Consider the following 21,022-nt stretch of genomic DNA (forward strand, 5'->3'; position numbering starts at 1 on the left):
AGTTTATTCTTTTTCCTAAAAAATTAATATACCCATTAATATCTGAATTTAAAGAATAGGAATATTTATAGTTATAAGAGAAAATGGGCTTTTTAAACATGAAAAAAATGTAATTTACTTGTTTTTTAGTTTTTTTCTAAGTAAAAACTTAAATGTTCTGAATATGAGGAAATAACTTCAGAAAGAGAAGTATAGTCACCCTTCCACATCTGCTGGGATCCCTGGCAGACACCCAAATCTGGGGATGCTAAAGAACCTTATAGAAAATCGTGTAGTACGTTCAGCCCTTGTTATCTGCAGGTTCCGCATCTAAGGATTCAATCAACCATGAATCAATCTGGTTGAATCAATAGGATGTATAACCAAGGATATGAAACTACAACTATAATTAAAGTACCAAAATAAATCATCTACATATCAGAATGGAAAGGCTATGTATACAGAGCTAAGGTTCAAAAATACCTATTCTGCAGAGCTATAGATTAAACTATAAATTAAAGCCAGTTATCAAATATACAACTAACCTGAAACAGCAGGTGCCAACTCCCTTGCAGTACAGTTAGGAAGATGGATGATAGCTGAAGCAGCTTCATAAATAACCATTTCATGTTTATTTCTCAAGCAGCTCTCAATGAAATCAAAGACTGGACTTTCATGGCTAACAATAAATAGACATGGGCCATAATCAGACATCATAAAGAACAGAGGCAATGTACACAGTGGTTAAAAGTAGACAGAGGGAGAAGCACTTTGGAAATATGAATGAAGGACTTCTGAAACTCCACCACTCCATAAAAGCAATGAAAATACTAGTGTAAATTTCAAAATCAACTTTTTCAGCACTTTAGAAAATAGCCAAAGGCTTGCAGCAATCCTAGAAATATTTACTCAAGATGAGCTGCTGAATTTTCATAAGAACAGTATGCTTTCCGGTATTTTGTTTGCTATGTGTGCTCAGTCACTTCAGTCGTGCCCAACTCTTTGCCACCCTATGGACCATAGCCTGCCAGGCTCCTCTGTCCATGCAATTCTCCAGGTAAGAATACTGGAGTGTGTTGTCATGTCCTCCTCCAAGGGATCTTCCCAAACCAGGGACTGAACCTGCATCTCTATGTCTCCCAGCATTGGCAGGCGGGTTCTTTACCACTAGCACCACCTGGGAGGCCCTTGTAATCTAGTATTTTAACTTGCTCTACTTCATGCCCTCTTCCCAGCTTCATGGTAGCCTTGAAAAGCAGGGCCTCCAAACCATACTAGCTCTGAAAGCCAGCAGCTTCATAGCCATGGAATGGGGCAGATCAATCTGGAGCACCATCAAAAGCCCTGTCTCTAGACCACTGTCACAATTTGACCTGATGTTCCCTAAAATAGCCCCATTCATGAAGCTAATCTTTTTTTTTTTTTCCCTAGTGGGGGAACATGCCACACAGCATTGGGATCTCAGTTCAAACAGGGACTGAACCCATGTCATCTGCAGTAGTAGCATGGAGTCCTAACCACTGGACTGCCGAGGAATTCCCCAAAGCTAATTTTTATCTCATCTCACTCAGATGTCATTCAGTGAGGGAAGTCCTATCCCCAGGAGATCTGTCTCCCCAAAATCAGCAACAATTGCTTAACACTGCAGTGCCATAGGCAGTGACTCTAGTTGGGGCAAACAAGAAACTGGCCCAAAAAACATAAAAGGAAAATATAAGAAATGAGATGCCCACTTCTGACATACTCCTAGGATCTAGAAGGCTATGCAAATACCCAGGAAATTTCTTCCCCCCCCCGCCCCAGGAAATTTCTGACAGAGCTTGAGCCTCTCACTCATGCTTGACTTTGAGTTTCTGAACAATTAGGAAGGGAAGGCTAAGACAGAGTTATGAACTGCCAGATCATGGAAGGCATGCTCCAACATACAAAGTGCTCACTGATAAAAAGATGGGAGATATGTTGGTCAAAAGCATGAAAAAAAAAAAATCTGTGAAATTATTATCCAAACACTCAGCTAACCAAGCAGAGACTTCAGTAGGGATAAAGAATGACAAAGAGTAAAGACTGCAGAATTACTTCTGGAAAGTCACTAAACAACAACAACAAGCAGCATCAAAAATAAACTCCGCGGACAGGGAAGGGGGAAGTAAGATTGCCAGAGTTACCAGAGTATATTAAATATCCAGTTTTTTACAAAAAAGTTATGACACACACAAAGAAATAGTGAGATATGGCCCATATATACAGGAAAAAAGGAGTAGAAATTACTCAAGGGAGCCCAGATGTTGGATTTACTAGGCAAAAACTTTAAGTCAACTCATATAAATATGTTCAAAAAACCATATCTAAAGAATTAAAAGGAATTTAATGATTACAGGCATGACAGTCATGCTTCACCCAAAGGAGATTATCAAAAAAGGAAAAAAAAAAAAAAGCCAAATAGAAACTCTGGATTTAGAAAAGTGTATAACTAGAATAAAAAATTCAAATCTGCTTGGATAAAAAAATAAGAACCTACAACATACTGCCTACAAGACATTCACTTCAGGATGAAAGACACGCACAGACTGAAAGTGAGCGGGTGAAAAAAGATTTCATGCAAATGGAAACAACAGGAAAGTAGGGGTAGCAATATTCATATCAGACAAAATGGACTACAAAACACTCTATAAAGGAAGACAACGGAGGATACTATAAAATGATAAAGGGATTAATACAAACAGCAGACATTGCACTTGTTAAGGTATGTGCACCCAATGTAGGAGCACCTAAATATATAAAATAAACACTAACAGACATAAAGGGAGAAATTAACAGGAATACAGTAACAGCAGGAGACTTTACCATCCCACTGACATCAATTAACAGATCTTTCAAGACAGAAAATTAATAAGGCAAGAGAGATGCTAAATGGCACAAGAGAATGGATGTACTTAATTGAGATCTACAGGATATTTCACCCCCCTTCAAAAAAAAAGAAATACACACTCTTTTCAAGTGGTCATGGAACATTCTCTAGGATAGACTATATACTAGAACACAAAACAAGTCTCTCAAGCATCTTTTCTGCCCACAACAGGATGAAACTAGAAATCGACCACAGAAAGAAAGAAGGGGGGGGAAAAAACAATTACATGAAGACTTAACAGCATCCTACTAGAAAAATCAATAAGTCAATGAGGAAATCAGAAAATATTTCAAGACAAATGACAATGAAAAAACACAGCCTTGCAAAAATCTACAGGACACAGCAAAAGTAGTTCAAAGAGGGGAATCCATGATACGGGCCTTTCTCAAGAAGTAAGTAAAACCTCAGATAACCTACCCTACCACCTAAAAGAACTAGGGAAAGAAAAGAATAAACAAAGCCCAAAGTCATCAGAAGGAAGGAAATAATAAAGACTAGAGAGGAAATAAATAAAACAGAGACCAAAACAATAATAGAAAATATCGATGAAACCAAGAGAGGACAAACAAAATAAGCCTCTAGCCAAGATAACCAAGAAAAAGAGAGGACCCAAATAAACAAGATAAGAAATGAGCAATAACAACCAATATCACAGATATGCAAAAAAAAAAAAAAAAAAAGGAAAAGAAAAGACTATGAACAAACCAACAAATTGAACAGCCAAGATGCAATAGAAAAGGTTTTAGAAACATACAGTCAGCCAAAATTGAATCAAGAAGAAACATAATTTGAACAGACCAATCATTAGAAGTGAAACCAAATCTGTAATAAAAAACAAACCAAAAAACTCCCTGCAAAAAAAAGTCCAGAACTGGATGGCTTCACTGGGGAATTGTACCAAACATACAAAGAGGAACTTATCTATCCTTCTCAAACTATTCCAAAAGATTTAAGAAGAGGGGACATTCTCAAAGTCATTCTATGATGATTCACACTGATACCAAAAACAAACAAAGACACTACAAAAAAGAAAATCACAAGCCAACATCTTTGACAAATAAAGATGCAAAAATCCTCCATAAAATTTAAGCAACCCAGTAACACATATAAAGGAGCATATACCATAGTCAAGTTGGATTCATTCCAGAGTCACAAAGATGGTTCAACACATGCAAATCAATGTGATATACCACATCAACAAAGAAAAAGACAAAAACCACATGATCATCTCAATAGAAGTAAAAAAGGCAATTGATAAAATTCAGCATCAATCCATGATAAAAACTCTCACTAAAGTGGGTAGAGAAGGGATACATTTCAACATAATAAAAATCATTTATGACAAACCCACAGCCAACATAATACTCAACAGTGAAAAGCTGAAAGTCTTCCTGCTAAATTCTAAAACAAGATAAGGATGCCCACTCTCACCACTGCTATTCAACATAATATTGGAAATCCTGGTCACAGCAATCAGACAAGAAAAAGAAAACAAAAAGTAACCAAATTTGAAAGACGTAAAACTGTCATTCTATGCAGATGATATGATATTCTATATAGAAAACCCTAAAGACTCCACACAAAAACCATTAGAATAAGTGAATTCTTCAAGGTAGCAGAGTACAAGATTAATACACAGAGAGCTGCTGCATTTCTTTACAGTAACAATGAAATATCAGAAAGTTTAAAAAAAAATTGTTTAAAATCACATTAAAAAAAGAAATACCTGGGAATAAACCTAACCAAGGAGGTAAAAGAACTATGTGCTAGTAACTCTAAAACACTGATAAAGAAAACTGAAGATGACTCACAAAATTGGAAAGATAGTCCATACTGTTGGATTGGAAGAATTAATATTATTAAAATGACCGTACTACCCAAAGCAATCTACAGATTTAAGGCAATCTCTATCAAATTCTCCATGACATTTTTCACAGAACTAGAACAATAATCCTAAAATTTATAAGGAACCACAAAAGGTCCAGAATTGGCAAAGCAATTCTGAGAAAAAAGAACAAAGTTGGAGGCATAATCTTCCCAGACTTCAGATAATAATACAAAGTAACAGTAATCAAAATAGTGTGGGATCTGCACAAAAACAGACATAGAGATGAAGAGAACAGAATAGAGAGAACAGAAATAAACCCATACAATTAATATTCAGCAAAGGAGGCAAGAATATACAATGGAGAAAAGATGGTCTCTTCAGCAAGTGGTGCTGGGAAAGCTGGACAACTATATGTAAATCAATGAAATCAGAACACTCTTTCACACAACATACAAAAATAAACTCAAAATGGTTTAAAGACACATAGGAATTATACCATAAAGCTCCCAGAAGACAAGAAAACATTCTCTGACATGTTCAGTTCAGTTCAGTCGCTCAGTGGTACCCGACTCTTTGCAACTCCATAAATCGCAGCACACCAGGCCTTCCTGTCCATCACCAGCTCCCGGAGTTCACTCAGATTCACGTTCATCGAGTCAGTGATGCCATCCAGACATCTCATCCTCTGTCGTCCCCTTCTCCTCCTGCCCCCAATCCCTCCCACCATCACAGTCTTTTCCAATGAGTCAACTCCACATGAGGTGGCCAAAGTACTGGAGTTTCAGCTTTAGCATCATTCCTTCCAAATAAATCCCAGGGCTGATCTCCTTTAGAATGGACTGGTTGGATCTCCTTGCAGTCCAAGGGACTCTCAAGAGTCTTCTCCAACACCACAGTTCAAAAGCATCAATTCTTCGCTCAGCCTTCTTCACAGTCCGACTCTCACACCCATACATGACTACTAGAAAAACCATAGCCTTGACTAGACGGACCTTAGTTGGCAAAGTAATGTCTCTGCTTTTGAATATGCTATCTAGGTTGGTCATATCTTTTCTTCCAAGGAGTAAGTATCTTTTAATTTCATGGCTGCAGTCACCATCTGCAGTGATTTTGGAGCCCCCAAAAATAAAGTCTGACACTGTTTCCCCATCTATTTCCCATGAAGTGATGGGACCAGATGCCATGATCTTCGTTTTCTGAATGTTGAGCTTTAAGCCAACTTTTTCACTCTCCACTTTCACTTTCATCAAGAGGCTTTTTAGTTACTCTTCACTTTCTGCCATAAGGGTGGTGTTATCTGCATATCTGAGGTTATTGATATTTCTCCCGGCAATATTGATTCCAGCTTGTGTTTCTTCCAGTCCAGCGTTTCTCATGATGTACTCTGCATATAAGTTAAATAAGTAGGGTGACAACATACAGCCTTGACATCCTCCTATTCCTATTTGGAACCAGTCTGTTGTTCCATGTCCAGTTCTAACTGTTGCTTCCTGACCTGCATACAGATTTCTCAAGAGGCAGGTCAGGTGGTCTGGCATTCCCATCTCTTTCAGAATTTTCCACAGTTTGTTGTGATCCACACAAAGGCTTTGGCATAGTCAATAAAGAAGAAACAGATGTTTTTCTGGAATTCTCTTGCTTTTTCCATGATCCAGTGGATGTTGGCAATTTGATCTCTGGTTCCTCTGCCTTTTCTAAAACCAGCTTGAACATCAGGGAGTTCACGGTTCACGTATTGCTGAAGCCTGGCTTGGAGAATTTTGAGCATTACTTTACTAGCGTGTGAGATGAGTGCAATTGTGCGTTTGAGCATTCTTTGGCATTGCCTTTCTTTGGGACTGGAATGAAAACTGACCTTTTCCAGTCCTGTGGCCACTGCTGAGTTTTCCAAATTTGCTGGTATGTGGAGTGCAGCACTTTCACAGCATCATCTTTCAGGATTTGAAACAGCTCAACTGGAATTCCATCACCTCCACTAGCCTTGTTTATAGTGATGCTTTCTAAGGCCCACTTGACTTCACATTCCAGGATGTCTGGCTCTAGATGAGTGATCACACCATCGTGATTATCCGGGTCGTGAAGATCTTTTTTGTACAATTCTTCTGTGTATTCTTGCCACCTCTTCTTAATATCTTCTGCCTCTGTTAGATCCATACCATTTCTGTCCTTTATCGAGCCCATCTTTGCATGAAATGTTCCCTTGGTATCTCTAATTTTCTTGAAGAGATCTCTAGTCTTTCCCATTCTGTTCTTTTCCTCTATTTCATTGCACTGATCGTTGAAGAAGGCTTTCTTATCTCTTCTTGCTATTCTTTGGAACTCTGCATTCAGATGCTCATATCTTTCCTTTTCTCCTTTGCTTTTTGCCTCTCTTCTTTTCACAGCTATTTGTAAGGCCTCCCCAGACAGCCATTTTGCTTTTTTGCATTTCTTTTCCATGGGGATGGTCTTGATCCCTGTCTCCTGTACAATGTCATGAACCTCATTCCATAGTTCATCAGGCACTCTATCAGATCTAGTCCCTTAAATCTATTTCTCACTTCCACTGTATAATCATAAGGGATTTGATTTAGGTCATAGCTGAATGGTCTAGCCATTTCCCCTACTTTCTTCAATTTGAGTCTGTATTTGGTAATAAGGAGTTCATGATCTGAGCCACAGTCAGCTCCCAGTCTTGTTTTGGTTGACTGTATAGAGCTTCTCCATCTTTGGCTGCAATAGAATATAATCAATCTGATTTCGGTGTTGTCCATCTGGTGATGTCCATGTGTAGAGTCTTCTCTTGTGTTGATGGAAGAGGGTGTTTGCTATGACTAGTGCATTTTCTTGGCAAAACTCTATTAGTATTTGCCCTGCTTCATTTCGCATTCCAAGTCCAAATTTTCCTGTTACTCCAGATGTTTCTTGACTTCCTACTTTTGCATTCCAGTCCCCTATAATAGATCTGTCTCCCAAGGTAAAAGAAATAAAAGCAAAAACAAACAAATGGGACCTAATCAAACGTAACAGATTCTGAACAGCAAAAAAGCCCACAAAATGAAGAGACAACCTATAGGTGTCTTCCCTGGCGGTCTAGTGGTTAAGAATCTACCTTCCAATGCAGGAGACACAGTTTCAAACCCTGGTCAGGGGACTAAGAACCCACATGCCACAGGACAACTAAGCCTACAATGCCACAACTAGAGAGCCCACATGTCACAGAGAGCCCGTGGACCACAACTAGAGAGCCATGCACTGAAATGAAGACCCAGCACAGTAAAAAAAAAAAAAAAAAAAAAAGCTATTAAAACAAACAAAAGGACAACTTACAGAATGTGACAAAATATCTGCAAACAATGTGACTGACAACAGGTTAATTTCCAAAATATACAAAGAGCTCATACAACTTAATATAAAAGAAAAAAATAGAAAATTTTAAAACTGGACATAAGACCTAAATAAACGTTTCTTTAAAGAAAACATACAGATGAACAACATGCATATGGAAAGATGGTCAACATCAGTAATTAGAGAAATGCAAATAAAAATCACAATGAGGGGGACTTCCCTGGTGGTCCAGTGGTTATAAGAATCCACCCTGCATTGCAGAGGACGCAGGCTTGATCCTGGTTAGGGAACTAAGATCCCACATGCCTTTCAGGGCAACTAAGCTTGTGCACTGCAACTACTGAGCCTGTGCACTCCAGAGCCTGAGCACCACAACTGGAGAGCCCATGTGCTGCAACTGCTAAGCCGGTCCATGCCAGAGCCCTTGTGCCCCAACTAGAGAGCCTGCATACCACAACTAGACAGTCCTTGCACTGCAACAGAAGATCTCACATGACACAACATAGGTCCCATGTGCTGCAACTAAGACTGGATGTGACCAAATAAATATTTAAAAAAAAAAAAACACAATGAGGTATCGACTTACACCAAAGATCTACACATAAGACACACCACAGTCAAAGTGTGAAAGGTGTAAGACAAAAGAATGACCACAGCAAGATAAAAGCTACTCAACACCTTGCAGAGTTGCAGTACAATATAGTTATTGGCTTTTCATCTTAAACAATGGAATAGAGAATCCATATTCAAAGTGCTGAAATAAAAAAAAAGTCAGAATGGCTATCATCAAAAAGTCTATAAAGAAAAAGTGCTGGAGAGAATGTGGAGAAAAGGGAACCCTCTAATACTGTTAGTGAGAATGTAAACTGGTGCAATCACTAGGGAAAACGGTATGGAGGCTCCTTAAGAACTAAAAATAGAGCTACCAATTGATTCAGCAATCCTACTTTTGGGCACACAACCAGAAAAGACAAAAACTCTAACTTGAAAAGACACATGCAGCCCAGTGTTCACAGCAGCACAATAGAACAGCCAAAACATGGGAGCAACCTGAATGTTCAACAACAGATGACGGATAAAGAATGTGTATATATACATGCATATATATTAACACACACACACAACGGACTACACATACACACACACACAATGAACTATATAACTCAGCCATAAAAAAGAATGAGTAATGTTGCTGTATACCTGAAACTAACACAGTACTGTAAATCAACAATACTTCAGTTAAGAAAAAGAGTTCAGAAACAATTAAAAAAAATCAAAACCTGCATTCCAACAGCTGATTTGTACCAACAGTAGAAAAAGTACTTGAAGACAGGTTAAACTGAGATAATCCAGCTAAGGAAAATAAAGAATGAAGGAACAAAAAACAAACAAACAAACAAAAAAAACACAGAGCCTTAGAAACCTGTGGAATATGATCATGTGTATCAACATTTTCATGATAGAAATGCCAGAAGGAAAGGGGAGAGACAAAGGAGCAAAAGGAATATCCTGAGAAATAATGACCAAAAACATCCAATATTTGTTTAAAATATTAATGTACACACTTGAGAAGCTTAACAAATCCCAAGTAGGAAAAATACAAAAAGATCTACACAGACACACAACAGTCAAAGTGCCAAAGACATAAGACAAAATAAGGACAGCAGCAAGATAAAAGCTACTCATTACACTGTAGAGAAGAGCTACAATATAATTACTGGCTTTTCACCTTTAACAATGGAATAGAAAATCCATATTCAAAGTGCTGAAATAAAAAAATAAAAATTCTCTATCCAGCAGAACTATGATCTAAAAATGAAGATTAAAAAAGAACATTCTCAGATAAACCATGCCTAAGACAATGCATTGCTAACATACCTGATGTTATAAAAAACACTAAATGAAGTCTGTTAAACTGAAAGACTGACTCCAAACAATGACATGAATAATCAAGGAAATATAAAGAGCACTAAAATGATAAATATGTGAGATAATATAAATGATTCTGTAAATATTTTTTTTAATTTTTCTTAACTAAAGAACATAAAATTGTATAAAACAATTATAACAGTGTATGTTGAATTTATAATGCATATACAAATAATATACATGACAATAATAGCAAATAGGAGCAAGGAGAGAACAGAACTGCACTGGAGCAAAGATTCTATATCTTACTAAAATTAAATTAGTCCTAATCTGAAGTAGATTGTGGAAAATTAAAAAGCATATTTTAATTCCGAGAGAAACAACTTTTAAAAAAGTAAATATACTGACAGAGGAATTAAAATATACTGAAAATGTTAACACAAAACAAAGAAAAGAAGAGAGGAACAAAAAAGGAGACTTCTATACAACAAAGAGCAAAATAGCAAAGGTTAAATACAATCATATCAATAATTACATTAAATGTGAATGGTCTTAACATTCCAACAAAAATACAAAGATTGCCAGATATGATGAAAAAAAGCAGACTCAAACTATGTGTTGTTTACAAAAGACATGCATCAAGTTCAAAGATACAAATGAGATGAAAGTAAAATGATGGGAAACGATATGCCATGCAAACTAATCATAAAAGGTCAAGGGTAGCTATATTAAAATCAGACAAGCAGAATTTAAGAAAAGAAATTACGAGAGATAAAAAGAGGTATTTCATAATGAGAAACTGGTCATTACAGTAGATTGATACAACAATGATAAACATATACAAACTTAACAACAGAGCCTCAAAATATATGAAGCAAAGCTTAACACAAAAGGAGAAATATATCATTTAACAATAATAGCTACAGATGTCTAAACCTACCTGATAGTTGATAGAACACCTCGATAAAATCATTAAGGATATAAAAGACTTGAACAATTTAATCACTCAATTCAACCTACAACATTCAACCCAGTGACTGTAATATATACATTCTTCTCAAATGCATATGGACAGTTCTCAAAGATATTAAATGCCAGTCATAAAACATTTAAAAGTCTGAATACATTTAAAAGGACAGAAATAATCAAAATATATTCCCCAAAACAACTGAATTAAATAATACATGATCAGAAAATTAATCAAGGAAATCCTCAATATTTAGAATTTAAAAACCTATTTCTAAGTAACCCATGGGTCAAGATTAAATCAAATGAAAAAGAAAACATCTGAAACAGAATGCTAAAACAATGCTTCAAGGGAAATTTATAGCTGCAAACATCTATACCAGAAAAGAAGAAGCTTTCAGATCAATAACCTAAGTATCTACAATACAAAAATTAGAAAAAGAGAGTAAACCAAGTGCAGAGTAAGGAGAAAGAAAGTAAATAATAAAGATCAGAGCAGAGATCAATGGACAAGAATGCAAAAATATAGTAATGAAAACTAATCAATGAAACACAAAGTTAGTTCTTTGTGAACATTCAACAAAATTGACAAACTTTTAGCTACACTAAAGAAGAAAATAAAACAGAAGGAATACAAATTACCAAAATCAGGAATGAAGTAGAGAACAATCCTACTGACCCTAAAGAAATTTAAATGATTGTAAGAGAGTATTATAAACAACTATATGCCAACAAACTTAGATGAAATGCCAAAATACCTAAAAATACCAAACTACAAAACCTGACTTACAAAGAAAATATAGAATCTAAACAGAACTATGAGTTAGTTTTTTAAAATCTTCCCTCAAAAAGAGCAGAGGTCACAACAGCTTCACCAGCTAATTCTATCAAATATTTAAAGAAATAATATCAATCTTTCACAAACTCTTTTAGAACATAAGTGAGGGTAAAATACTTCCCAACAAATGATGTGATGCCAGTATCACCTGATTAACAAAGCCTGACAAATTCTCTCAAGAAAACAACAGACCGATATCCCTCCTGACACAGACATATAGCTCTTTAATAAAATATCAGCTAACTGAATCCACCAATATTTAAAAAGAATTATAAACCATAATCAAAAACAAAAATTGATTTAACATCAGAAAATCTAATTTATGTTACATACCAGATTAATAACAAAAGGGACAGAAACCACTGATCATCTTAATAGATTTAAAAAAAATCAACAAAATCTAATATCCACTCATGAAAATACTCTGAAAAAAACTAAAAATTGAAGAGAATGTCCACAACCTGATAAAAGGCATCTTCAAAAAAGCTATGGTTAACATCATGCTTAATGCTTTCTCCTTAAGATTAGGGACAAGGCAAGCATACCTGCTTTCACCACTTCTATTCAACATTGTACTGAAGGTTTAAGATGATATAATTAGGAAAATATTAAAAACATCTAGTTTGGAAAGAAAGAAAATTGTCTTTGTTCTCAGATGACACAATCCTGTACATGAAAATCCCAAGGAATATAACACACACACACACACACACACACACACACACACACAAATACACAAGTGGAATTAATAAATGACCATAGCAAGGTTACAGGATACAAAATCAACATGAAAAAATAAAAAATCAACTGTATTTCTATATATTGGCAATAATTAATCCAAAACAAAATTAATAATACTATTCAAAACATCAGAAAGAATAAAATACTTAGAAATAAATTTAATAAAAGTAATTCAAAACTTTTACACTGAAAACTATAAAACCCTGCTGAGAAATCTAAATAAATAAAGAAAAATTCTGTTCATGGACTGGAAGACTCACTATCAAAATGGCAATTTTCCTAAATTGGTTTATCCAAAATAGATCTATTCTATTCAATGTAATCCCAATAAAAATACCAGCAGGCTTTCTGTTGTAGAAATTCAAAGCTGATCCCAAAATTTACATGGAAATATAAAGGACCTTATCTGTAGGGCTTCCCTGGTGGCTCAGCCAGTAAAGAATCTTCCTGCAGTGAAGGAGACTCAGGGTTTGATCACTGCAAAAAGATCCCCTGGAGAAGGAAATGGCAAACTACTCCAGTATTCCTGCATGGAAAATCTCATAGACAGAGGAGCTTGGTGGGCTATAATCCATGGGATCACAAGAGTTGGACACAACTTAACAACTTAAACCATCATCACCTTACCTGTCTCCTGGGAAGTCTGCATGCAGATCAAGAAGCAACAATTAGAACCAGACACAGAACAATGGACCGGTTCAAAATTTAAAAGGGAGTATATCGAGGCTGTATATTGTCACCCTGCTTGTTTAACTTATATGCAGAGTACATTATGTGAAATGCTGGGCTAGATGATGCACAAACTGGAATCAAGACTGCAGGGAGAATTATCAATAACCTCAGATATGCATATGATACCACCTTTATGGCAGAAAGTGAAGAGAAACTAAAGAACCTCTTGATGAAGGTCTAAGAGGAGAGTAAAAAAGCTGGCTTAAAACTCAACATTCAAAAAACTAAGATCATGGCACCCAGCCCCATCACTTCACAGCACAAGATGAGGAAAAAGTGGAAACAGTGACAGATTTTATTTTCCTGGGCTCCAAAATCACTGCAGATGGTGACTGCAGCCACAAAGTGAAAAGATGCTTGCTCCTTGGAAGAAAAGTTATGACAAACCAAAACAGTTTATTAAAAAGCAGAGACATCACTTTGCCAACAAAGGTCCATCTAGTCAAAGCTATGATTTTCCAGTAGTTATGTATGGATGTGAGAGCTGGACTATAAAGAAGGCTGAATGCTAAAAAAAACTGATGTTTTCAAATTGTGGTGCTGGAGAAGACTCTTGAGAGTCCCTTGGACTGCAAGGAGATCAAACCAGTCAATCCTGAAGGAAACCAACCCTGAATATTCACTAGAAGGACTGATGCTGAAACTAATGCTCCAATACTTTGGCCACCTGATGCGAAGAGCCAATTCACTGGAAAAGACCCTGATGCTGGGAAAGATTGAGGGCAGGAAGAGAAGGGGGCAACTGAGGATGAAATGGCTGGATGGCATCATTAACTCAATGGACATGAGTTTGAGCAAACTCTGGGAGATGGTGAAGGACAGGAAAGCCTGGCACACCATAGTTACTGGGTTGTAAGGAGTCAGACACAACTTCGCAACTGAACAACAATAAAGGGCCCAGAAGAGTCAAAACAACTTTCAAAAAGCTATTAAATAAAGCAAACAATGACATATCTGAATGGAAAAATGGAAAGCAATTCAATAATATTGATAAGAGGACTTCAATACCCCACTTTCAATAGTGGATAGAATATCCAAATAGAAAATCAATAAGGAAGCAGTGGATCAAAACAACGCTGACCTAACAGATATATACAGAACCTTTCACTCAACAGCAGCACAATATACATTCTTTATCAAGTGCACAGGGAACTTGTTAGGTCACAAAACAAGTCTTTAAAAATTTAAGAAGGTTAAAATCATACCAAGTATCTTTTTCAACCACAATGTGATGAAACTAAAAATAACAAAAGAAACACTGGAAAATTCACCAATGTAAGAAAAATAAAAACACACTCCTGAACAACCAATGGGTCAAAGAAGAAATCAATAGAGAAATTAGAAAATACCTTCAGATAAACAAAAACTCAGCACTCCAAAGTCTGTGGGATGCAGTAAGAATATACGAAGAGGAAAGTTTACAGCAAACCTGAGATTCTTTGAAATGCCATCTATGATAATATAGATACAAAATTAAAAATAACTGCCAGAGAAATTCTGAAGTTAACAAGTGAGTTTAACAGAATATGGGTCATTTTGTCTAAAACTGATCTTCTGGCCACTCAGAAAAGAAGCTAAATTCCTATTTACCTCCATAACAACTGGACTCAGCTGAATGTGTAATCGATTCTGGTCAACTAGAAAGCTTGGACTCAAGCTCCTTCCTATCATGCCAAAGGAGGGTATGATACTTCCCCAACAGTAAAAAGTGGACATGGAGTAGCCCATGGCTACTAGTATGCCACGTTATACATCTGGAAAGGTTTGGATCCCAGTCTTTGATTATGCCAGAGAAGGACCACTCCCCTCAAAATTTATGCTAAGTCATTAAAATAAGGTCTAGGTTATCCAATTTGTCCACATATAATTATTAACAGTAGTCTGTTTTGACCTTTTACTTCTGTGGCATGAGATATAATGTCTGCCATTTACTTTTTCTGCATTCCACCCCTGATCACAACAGTGAGTGGTAGGTGCTTTGGTACCTAACATAGTTTAAAAATCTCAAATCTCAAGGGTCATAATCCCTCTCTTGGGATGAGAAAAATGGTCCTGATAGATGTCTGTACACTGTTCTAGAATAAAAGGGCAGCGTGGAGCTCAGTGCAACTAGTACTGCTCCAGTGCATGAGTTTTGCCCCATAAATTTTACTCCAGTAGGTCAGGTATGAGTTTTGCTTGGAAATTTGTACTCACCTGCATAAAAATTGTTATAGGAAGGTGGGCATCAAGTCAGATATCTACTGTGGCTTTCTGGAAGTGGATCAAAGGATGAGAGGTCAAAGACTCATTTTGGCAGCATGACCAGTCATTGGGATGGCTGGTCTCCTTAGAGAAAAGTCCCAATAAATGAAAAATCTGAGGAATAAGATTGCCCAGGTTTGAACTTGATTGTTATTAATGGTCTTGGTGGGAGTGTTCCAGGAAGAGGAAAACTCAACTGAGGGGAAAGCTAAACAATCCCTGATAAAATTATATATATGTATACACACACACACACAGAAAATATAAATAAGGATACAAAACTAGAGCTGGAAACACTACTGCAAATGAATTCAAAAAGAGGATTTGTTCTACCATATACCTACACTATTAGAAAGCTGTGACGATAACGCAATGTTCTGCTGGTACAGGGACAGAAATATAGAGCAGTGGAGAACAGGAGCCAAGAAACAGACCAATGCATACAAGGATGCCTATTTCATGGCAAAGCTGATATTGCATAGCATTGAGTATAGACAGGTATTTCAACAAATGGTGCTGGAACTACTGGGTATCTATATGGGGAAAAAAGACTGCTATCTTATACAAGTCAATCCTAAAGGAAATCAATATTCATTGGAAGGTCTGATGCTGAAGCTCCAATACTTTGGCTACCTGATGCAAAGAGCTGAAACTCATTAGAAAATACCCTGATGCTGGGAAAGATTGAAGGCAGGAGGAGAAGGGGATGACAGAGGACAAGATGGTTGGATGGCATCACCAACTCAATGGACATGAGTTTGAGCAAGCTCTGGGAGATGGCGAAGGACAGGGAAGCCTGGCATGTTGCAGTCCATGAGCTACTAAACAACAATAATCTCATACCATATCCAAAAAACAATTTCAGGTAGATTTCAGACCTAAAACATGAAAGTTAAAACTATAATGCTTATAGAAAACAGTATAGATGATACAGTTCAGAACTTGGGGTAGAAAACATTTCTTGATTAAGACACTCAAAATATCACTCCAAAAGTGAAAGAGTGACATTATATTTAAGAACGTTCTGTTCATTAAGATATCAAGAAAGGAACAGACAAACTTGAGTGCGAAAAACTATTTGCAACACATAAAACCAACAAAGGATTCACATCTAGAATGCAGAAGAACAAGAAATCAATATAAGGATAAAGTGGATAACCCAAACTCCTTCCCCCAAAATTGGGGCAAAATACCAAAAGGTATTTAAATAGAAAGAATATCCAAATGGCTAATTAATACAGAAAAAGGTTTTCAAACTCATTAGTAATTAGGAAATCACAACTTAAAACCACAATGATTTGTCAAGGGTGCCAAGACAATTTAATGGAAAAGGAACAGTCTTTCACCAAATGGTGTTGCATGCTAATGCTCAGTGATGTACAACTGTTTGCAACCCCACGGACAGCAGCCTGCCAGGCTCCTCAGTCCATGGGATTTCCAAGGCAAGAACACTGGCGTGGACTGCTACTTCCTTCTCCAAAATGGTGCTGAGACAACTGCAAACTCATACTGCAATTGGATATCCACATGAAAAGTATGAAACTGAGCCCTACTTCACACCACGCAAAAAATATCTCAAAATGGATCAAAGATCAAAATGTGTACAAGATAAAACTCTCAGAAGAAAGAAGCAAAAGTGTAAATCTTTGTGACCTTGGATTACACAATGGTTTCTTAGGTTAAATAAGAAGAGCACAAGCAACCAAAATACAATGCCACACACATTAGGCTTGATCAAAGAACACTCTCAAGAAATTGAAAAGACCACAGAATGGGAGGAAACACTTGCAAATTATATGTGTAATAAAGTTCTAGTATCCAAGATATATTTAACAACTACCACAAATAAAAGATAAATGACCCCATTTTTATAATGAGAAAAGGATTTGAAAAGACCTTTCTCCAGAAAAGATATAAAAATGCCCAATAAGCACATGAAAAGATGCCCAAACTTGCTGGGAAATAAAGCCTTTCTTGTTGTCAAACCAAGAATTTCTTCATATAGTTTTTTTCAGTAAAACTTTTCCAATGGGAAAAAAAAAATCCCACACTGATATACCTCTTCATACCTACTATGGCATGTACAAGTTCAAAAGACAGATGATAATAAATGTTGGTTAGCATGTGGAGAAGTCAAGAGTCTTCGCACATTGCTGTCAAGAACGCAAAATGGTGCAACCACTTTGTAAAACAGTTCGGCATTCCTCAAAAAGTTAAACATAGTTCCATTATGACCTGGGGATTCTACTCACAGGTAAATGTCCAAAAGAACCAAAAGCATGTCCACATAAAAAATTATGCATAACTGCTAATAGTGGTATTATTCATAAAAGCCAAAGAGTGGAAACAACCCAAATGTCCATCAGCAGATGAATGAAAACAAAATATGGTAGAGCCAGCCAGTGGAATACTGCTTGCTGCTGCTACTGCTAAGCCGCTTCAGTCGTGTCCGACTCTGTGCAACCCCACAGACGGCAGCCCACCAGGCTTCCCCGTCCCTGGGATTCTCCAGGCAAGAACACTGGAGTGGGTTGCCACTGCCTTCTCCAATGCATGAAAGTGAAAAGTGAAAGTGAAGTCACTCAGTCATGTCCGACTCTTAGCGACCCCATGGACTGCAGCCTACCAGGCTCCTCTGTCCATGGATTTTCCAAGCAAGAGTACTGGGGTGGGGTGCCACTAATCAGCCATAAAAAGAATGAAGTACCGATACCTCTATAACAGAGATGAACCCTGAAAACATTACTGTGTGTTCAGTCACTCAGTCATACCCAACCCTTTACAACCCCATGGACTATGTAGCCTTCCAGGCTCCTCTGTCCATGGGATTTTCCAGGCAACAAAGAATACTGGAGTGAGCTGCCATTTCCTCCAGGGATCTTCCGGGCCCAGGGATCGAACCCACATCACCCACATCACCTGAATTGCAAGCATATTCTTTACTGCTGAGCCAAAGAAACCAACAACTAAAGAACACATACTGTTTGACTCCATTTATATGAAATGTCCAGAACAGGCAAATCCATAGAAATGGGAAGCAGATTAATGTTTTCCAGGGCTTGAGGGGAGGGTAGTATAGGGAAAGGGACTGTTAATGGGTTGTGGGTTTCTTTTTAAGGTGGTGAAAATGTTCTGGAGTAGGCAGTGGTTATACAACTTTGTGAACATACTATAAAGACCACTGAATTATACACTCTAAAAAGGTGAATTTTACGACATGTGAGTTATATGTCAATAAAAAATATATATAGATTAGTAAAATTATATTAGTAAAATTTAAAAAATTTGACAGTATCAAGCCTCCAGAAATCTCACACTGCTGGCTAGAATGTAAATCAGTACAATCACTTTGAAAAAAGCCCAACTTACCTAGTAAAGAGATGTATACCCAATGATCTAGCAATTCTATTACTAGATACATACTATAGAAATGCATGCTTACATACAAAGAGATAAATCTATGGTAATGAAACAGTGTGGTATTAGGTACAGAGATGCTGTTTATAGCCATTTCATTATTAATAAGTGCTCAAAACAGAAAACAATCCAAATGCCCATTAATAGAAGAATGAATATAAATAAATTGGGAAGTACTCAATCAAGGAAATATAAAATATAATAAAAATGAACAGCACTATTAAGACACTGCTCCACTGCTGCCTTGCATGCCATGCAGCTTGAGAGAAACCTGAAGTAAAACTATGGGTCAAATTATCTTTATCTAAAATGTAGAACCTTATTAGAACTGACTCAAATGTGTTTACGGCTGAGTAATATTCCATTGTGTATATATACCACCACTTCTTTATCCATTCATCTGTTGATGGACATCTAGGTTGCTTCCATGTTCTAGCTATTGTAAATAGTACTGCAGTGACCAATCGGATACACGTGTCTCTTTCAATTTTGGTTTTCTCAGGTTATATGCCTAGGAGTGGGATTGCTGGATCATATGGTGGTTTTATTCCTAGCTTTCTAAGGGATCTCCATATCATCTTCCATAGCGGCTATATCAAGTTTTAAGCTAGCTTTTTCACTCTCCTGTTTCACCCTCAACAGGAGGCTCTTTAGTTCACTTCCTGCCACTAGAGTGATATTATCTACATATCTGAGGTTGTTGACATTTCTCCAAGAAATCTTGATTCCAGGTTGTGATTCATCCAGCCTGACATTTCACATGATGTACTCTTCATGGAAGTTAAAAGTCAGTTCTAATGAGGTGGATGAACCTAGAACCTATTATACAGAGTAAAGTGAGTCAGAAAGAGAAAGATAAATATTGTATTCTAACACATATATATGGAATCTAGAAAAATAGTACTGCAGAATTTATTTACAGGGCAACAATGGAGAAACAGAGAGAATAGACTTATGGACAGGGGGAGGTGAGGGTGAGATATATGGAAAGAGTAACATGGAAAATTACATTACCATATGTAAAATAGATAGCCAACTGAATTTGCTGCATGGCTCAGGAAACTCAAACAGGGGCTCTGTATCAACCTAGAGGGGTGGGATGGGAAGGGAGATGGGAGGGAGGTTCAAAAGGGAGGGGACATATGTATACCTATGGGTGATTCATGTTGAGGTTTGACAGAGAAGAACCAAATTCTGTAAAGCAATTATCCTGAAATAAAAAATAATTAAAAGAAAAAAAAAAAAAAAATGTAGAACCTTTTCTTTATTCTTGATGCTAAAAAAAAATTCGCTGTGAGAATGTACTTGCCTGTGTTTATCTTTGTCCGTCATTCTACCAGCATTTGGTGCTTTTTTTGATTTTGTTTTTTAACTCTAAAGACTATTTCTTTGTACAGGCCTGAGAAATTATCAGCCATTTTTAAAAGTTAACTTCGTATCATAACAAAAATATAGAAAAATACATGAAGTAACTATTGTGGACTGAATGCTTGCATTCCCCTATCCCTCCTACCAAATTCATATATTAAGCCCTAACCTACAGTGTGACCTATCTGGAGAAGGGGCCTCCAAGAAATAATTAAGGTTAAATGAGGTCATAAGTGTGGGGTCCTGACCTGGCAGGATTAAAGTTCTTAAAGAGACAACAGAAAGCGCTTCAGCTCCCACTCCTGCTCTCTCGCTCTCTCCCTCCACGGGCACCAAACGAAGATTATGTGAGCACACACAGAGAAGGTAGTCAGCTACAACTCAAGTGAAAGCTCCCACTGGACATCAACCCTACTGGTATTCTGATCTTTGATTCCCTAGCCCCCAGAGCTGTGAGAAAATAACTCTCTGCTGTGTTAGTCTCCTAGTCTGTGGTATTTTGTTTGGCAGCCCTAGAAAACACAGTACCCACCTTGAAGATGCCCCAGTGAATGTTTCCTGGGGTTCAATCCCTTGTGTTGTCCCCACTCACACTGAATAGAGCTGACCTTTTTTATCCAACAAAATGCTGCAGAAATGTTGGGATGTGTTTTCAAAGACAAGGTCGTAAAAATGATTGTGACTTCCACTTTGCACTCTCTTGTATCACCTGCTCTGAGGGAAGCAATCCTTAACATTATGAGGACATTCAAGCAGCAATATGGAGAGGTCTACCCAACAAGGAACTGAGGCGTTCTGCCAACAG

The 21,022-nt window shown here is 37.1% G+C and overlaps 1 protein-coding gene across 1 annotated transcript in view; it reads right to left on the reverse strand.

Annotated features, from left to right (window-relative positions):
* Positions 1-21,022, reverse strand: part of COPG2 (COPI coat complex subunit gamma 2) — a 219,881-nt gene that overhangs the window by 142,766 nt on the left and 56,093 nt on the right. Inside the window, exon 10 of the mRNA XM_052638348.1 lies at positions 525-658. Within this exon, the coding sequence (XP_052494308.1) occupies positions 525-658 (134 nt within the window). The remainder of the gene's footprint in view (positions 1-524; positions 659-21,022) is intronic.

This window comes from Budorcas taxicolor, chromosome 4 (genome assembly GCF_023091745.1).
Source record: "Budorcas taxicolor isolate Tak-1 chromosome 4, Takin1.1, whole genome shotgun sequence".
Taxonomy (NCBI): domain Eukaryota; kingdom Metazoa; phylum Chordata; class Mammalia; order Artiodactyla; family Bovidae; genus Budorcas; species Budorcas taxicolor.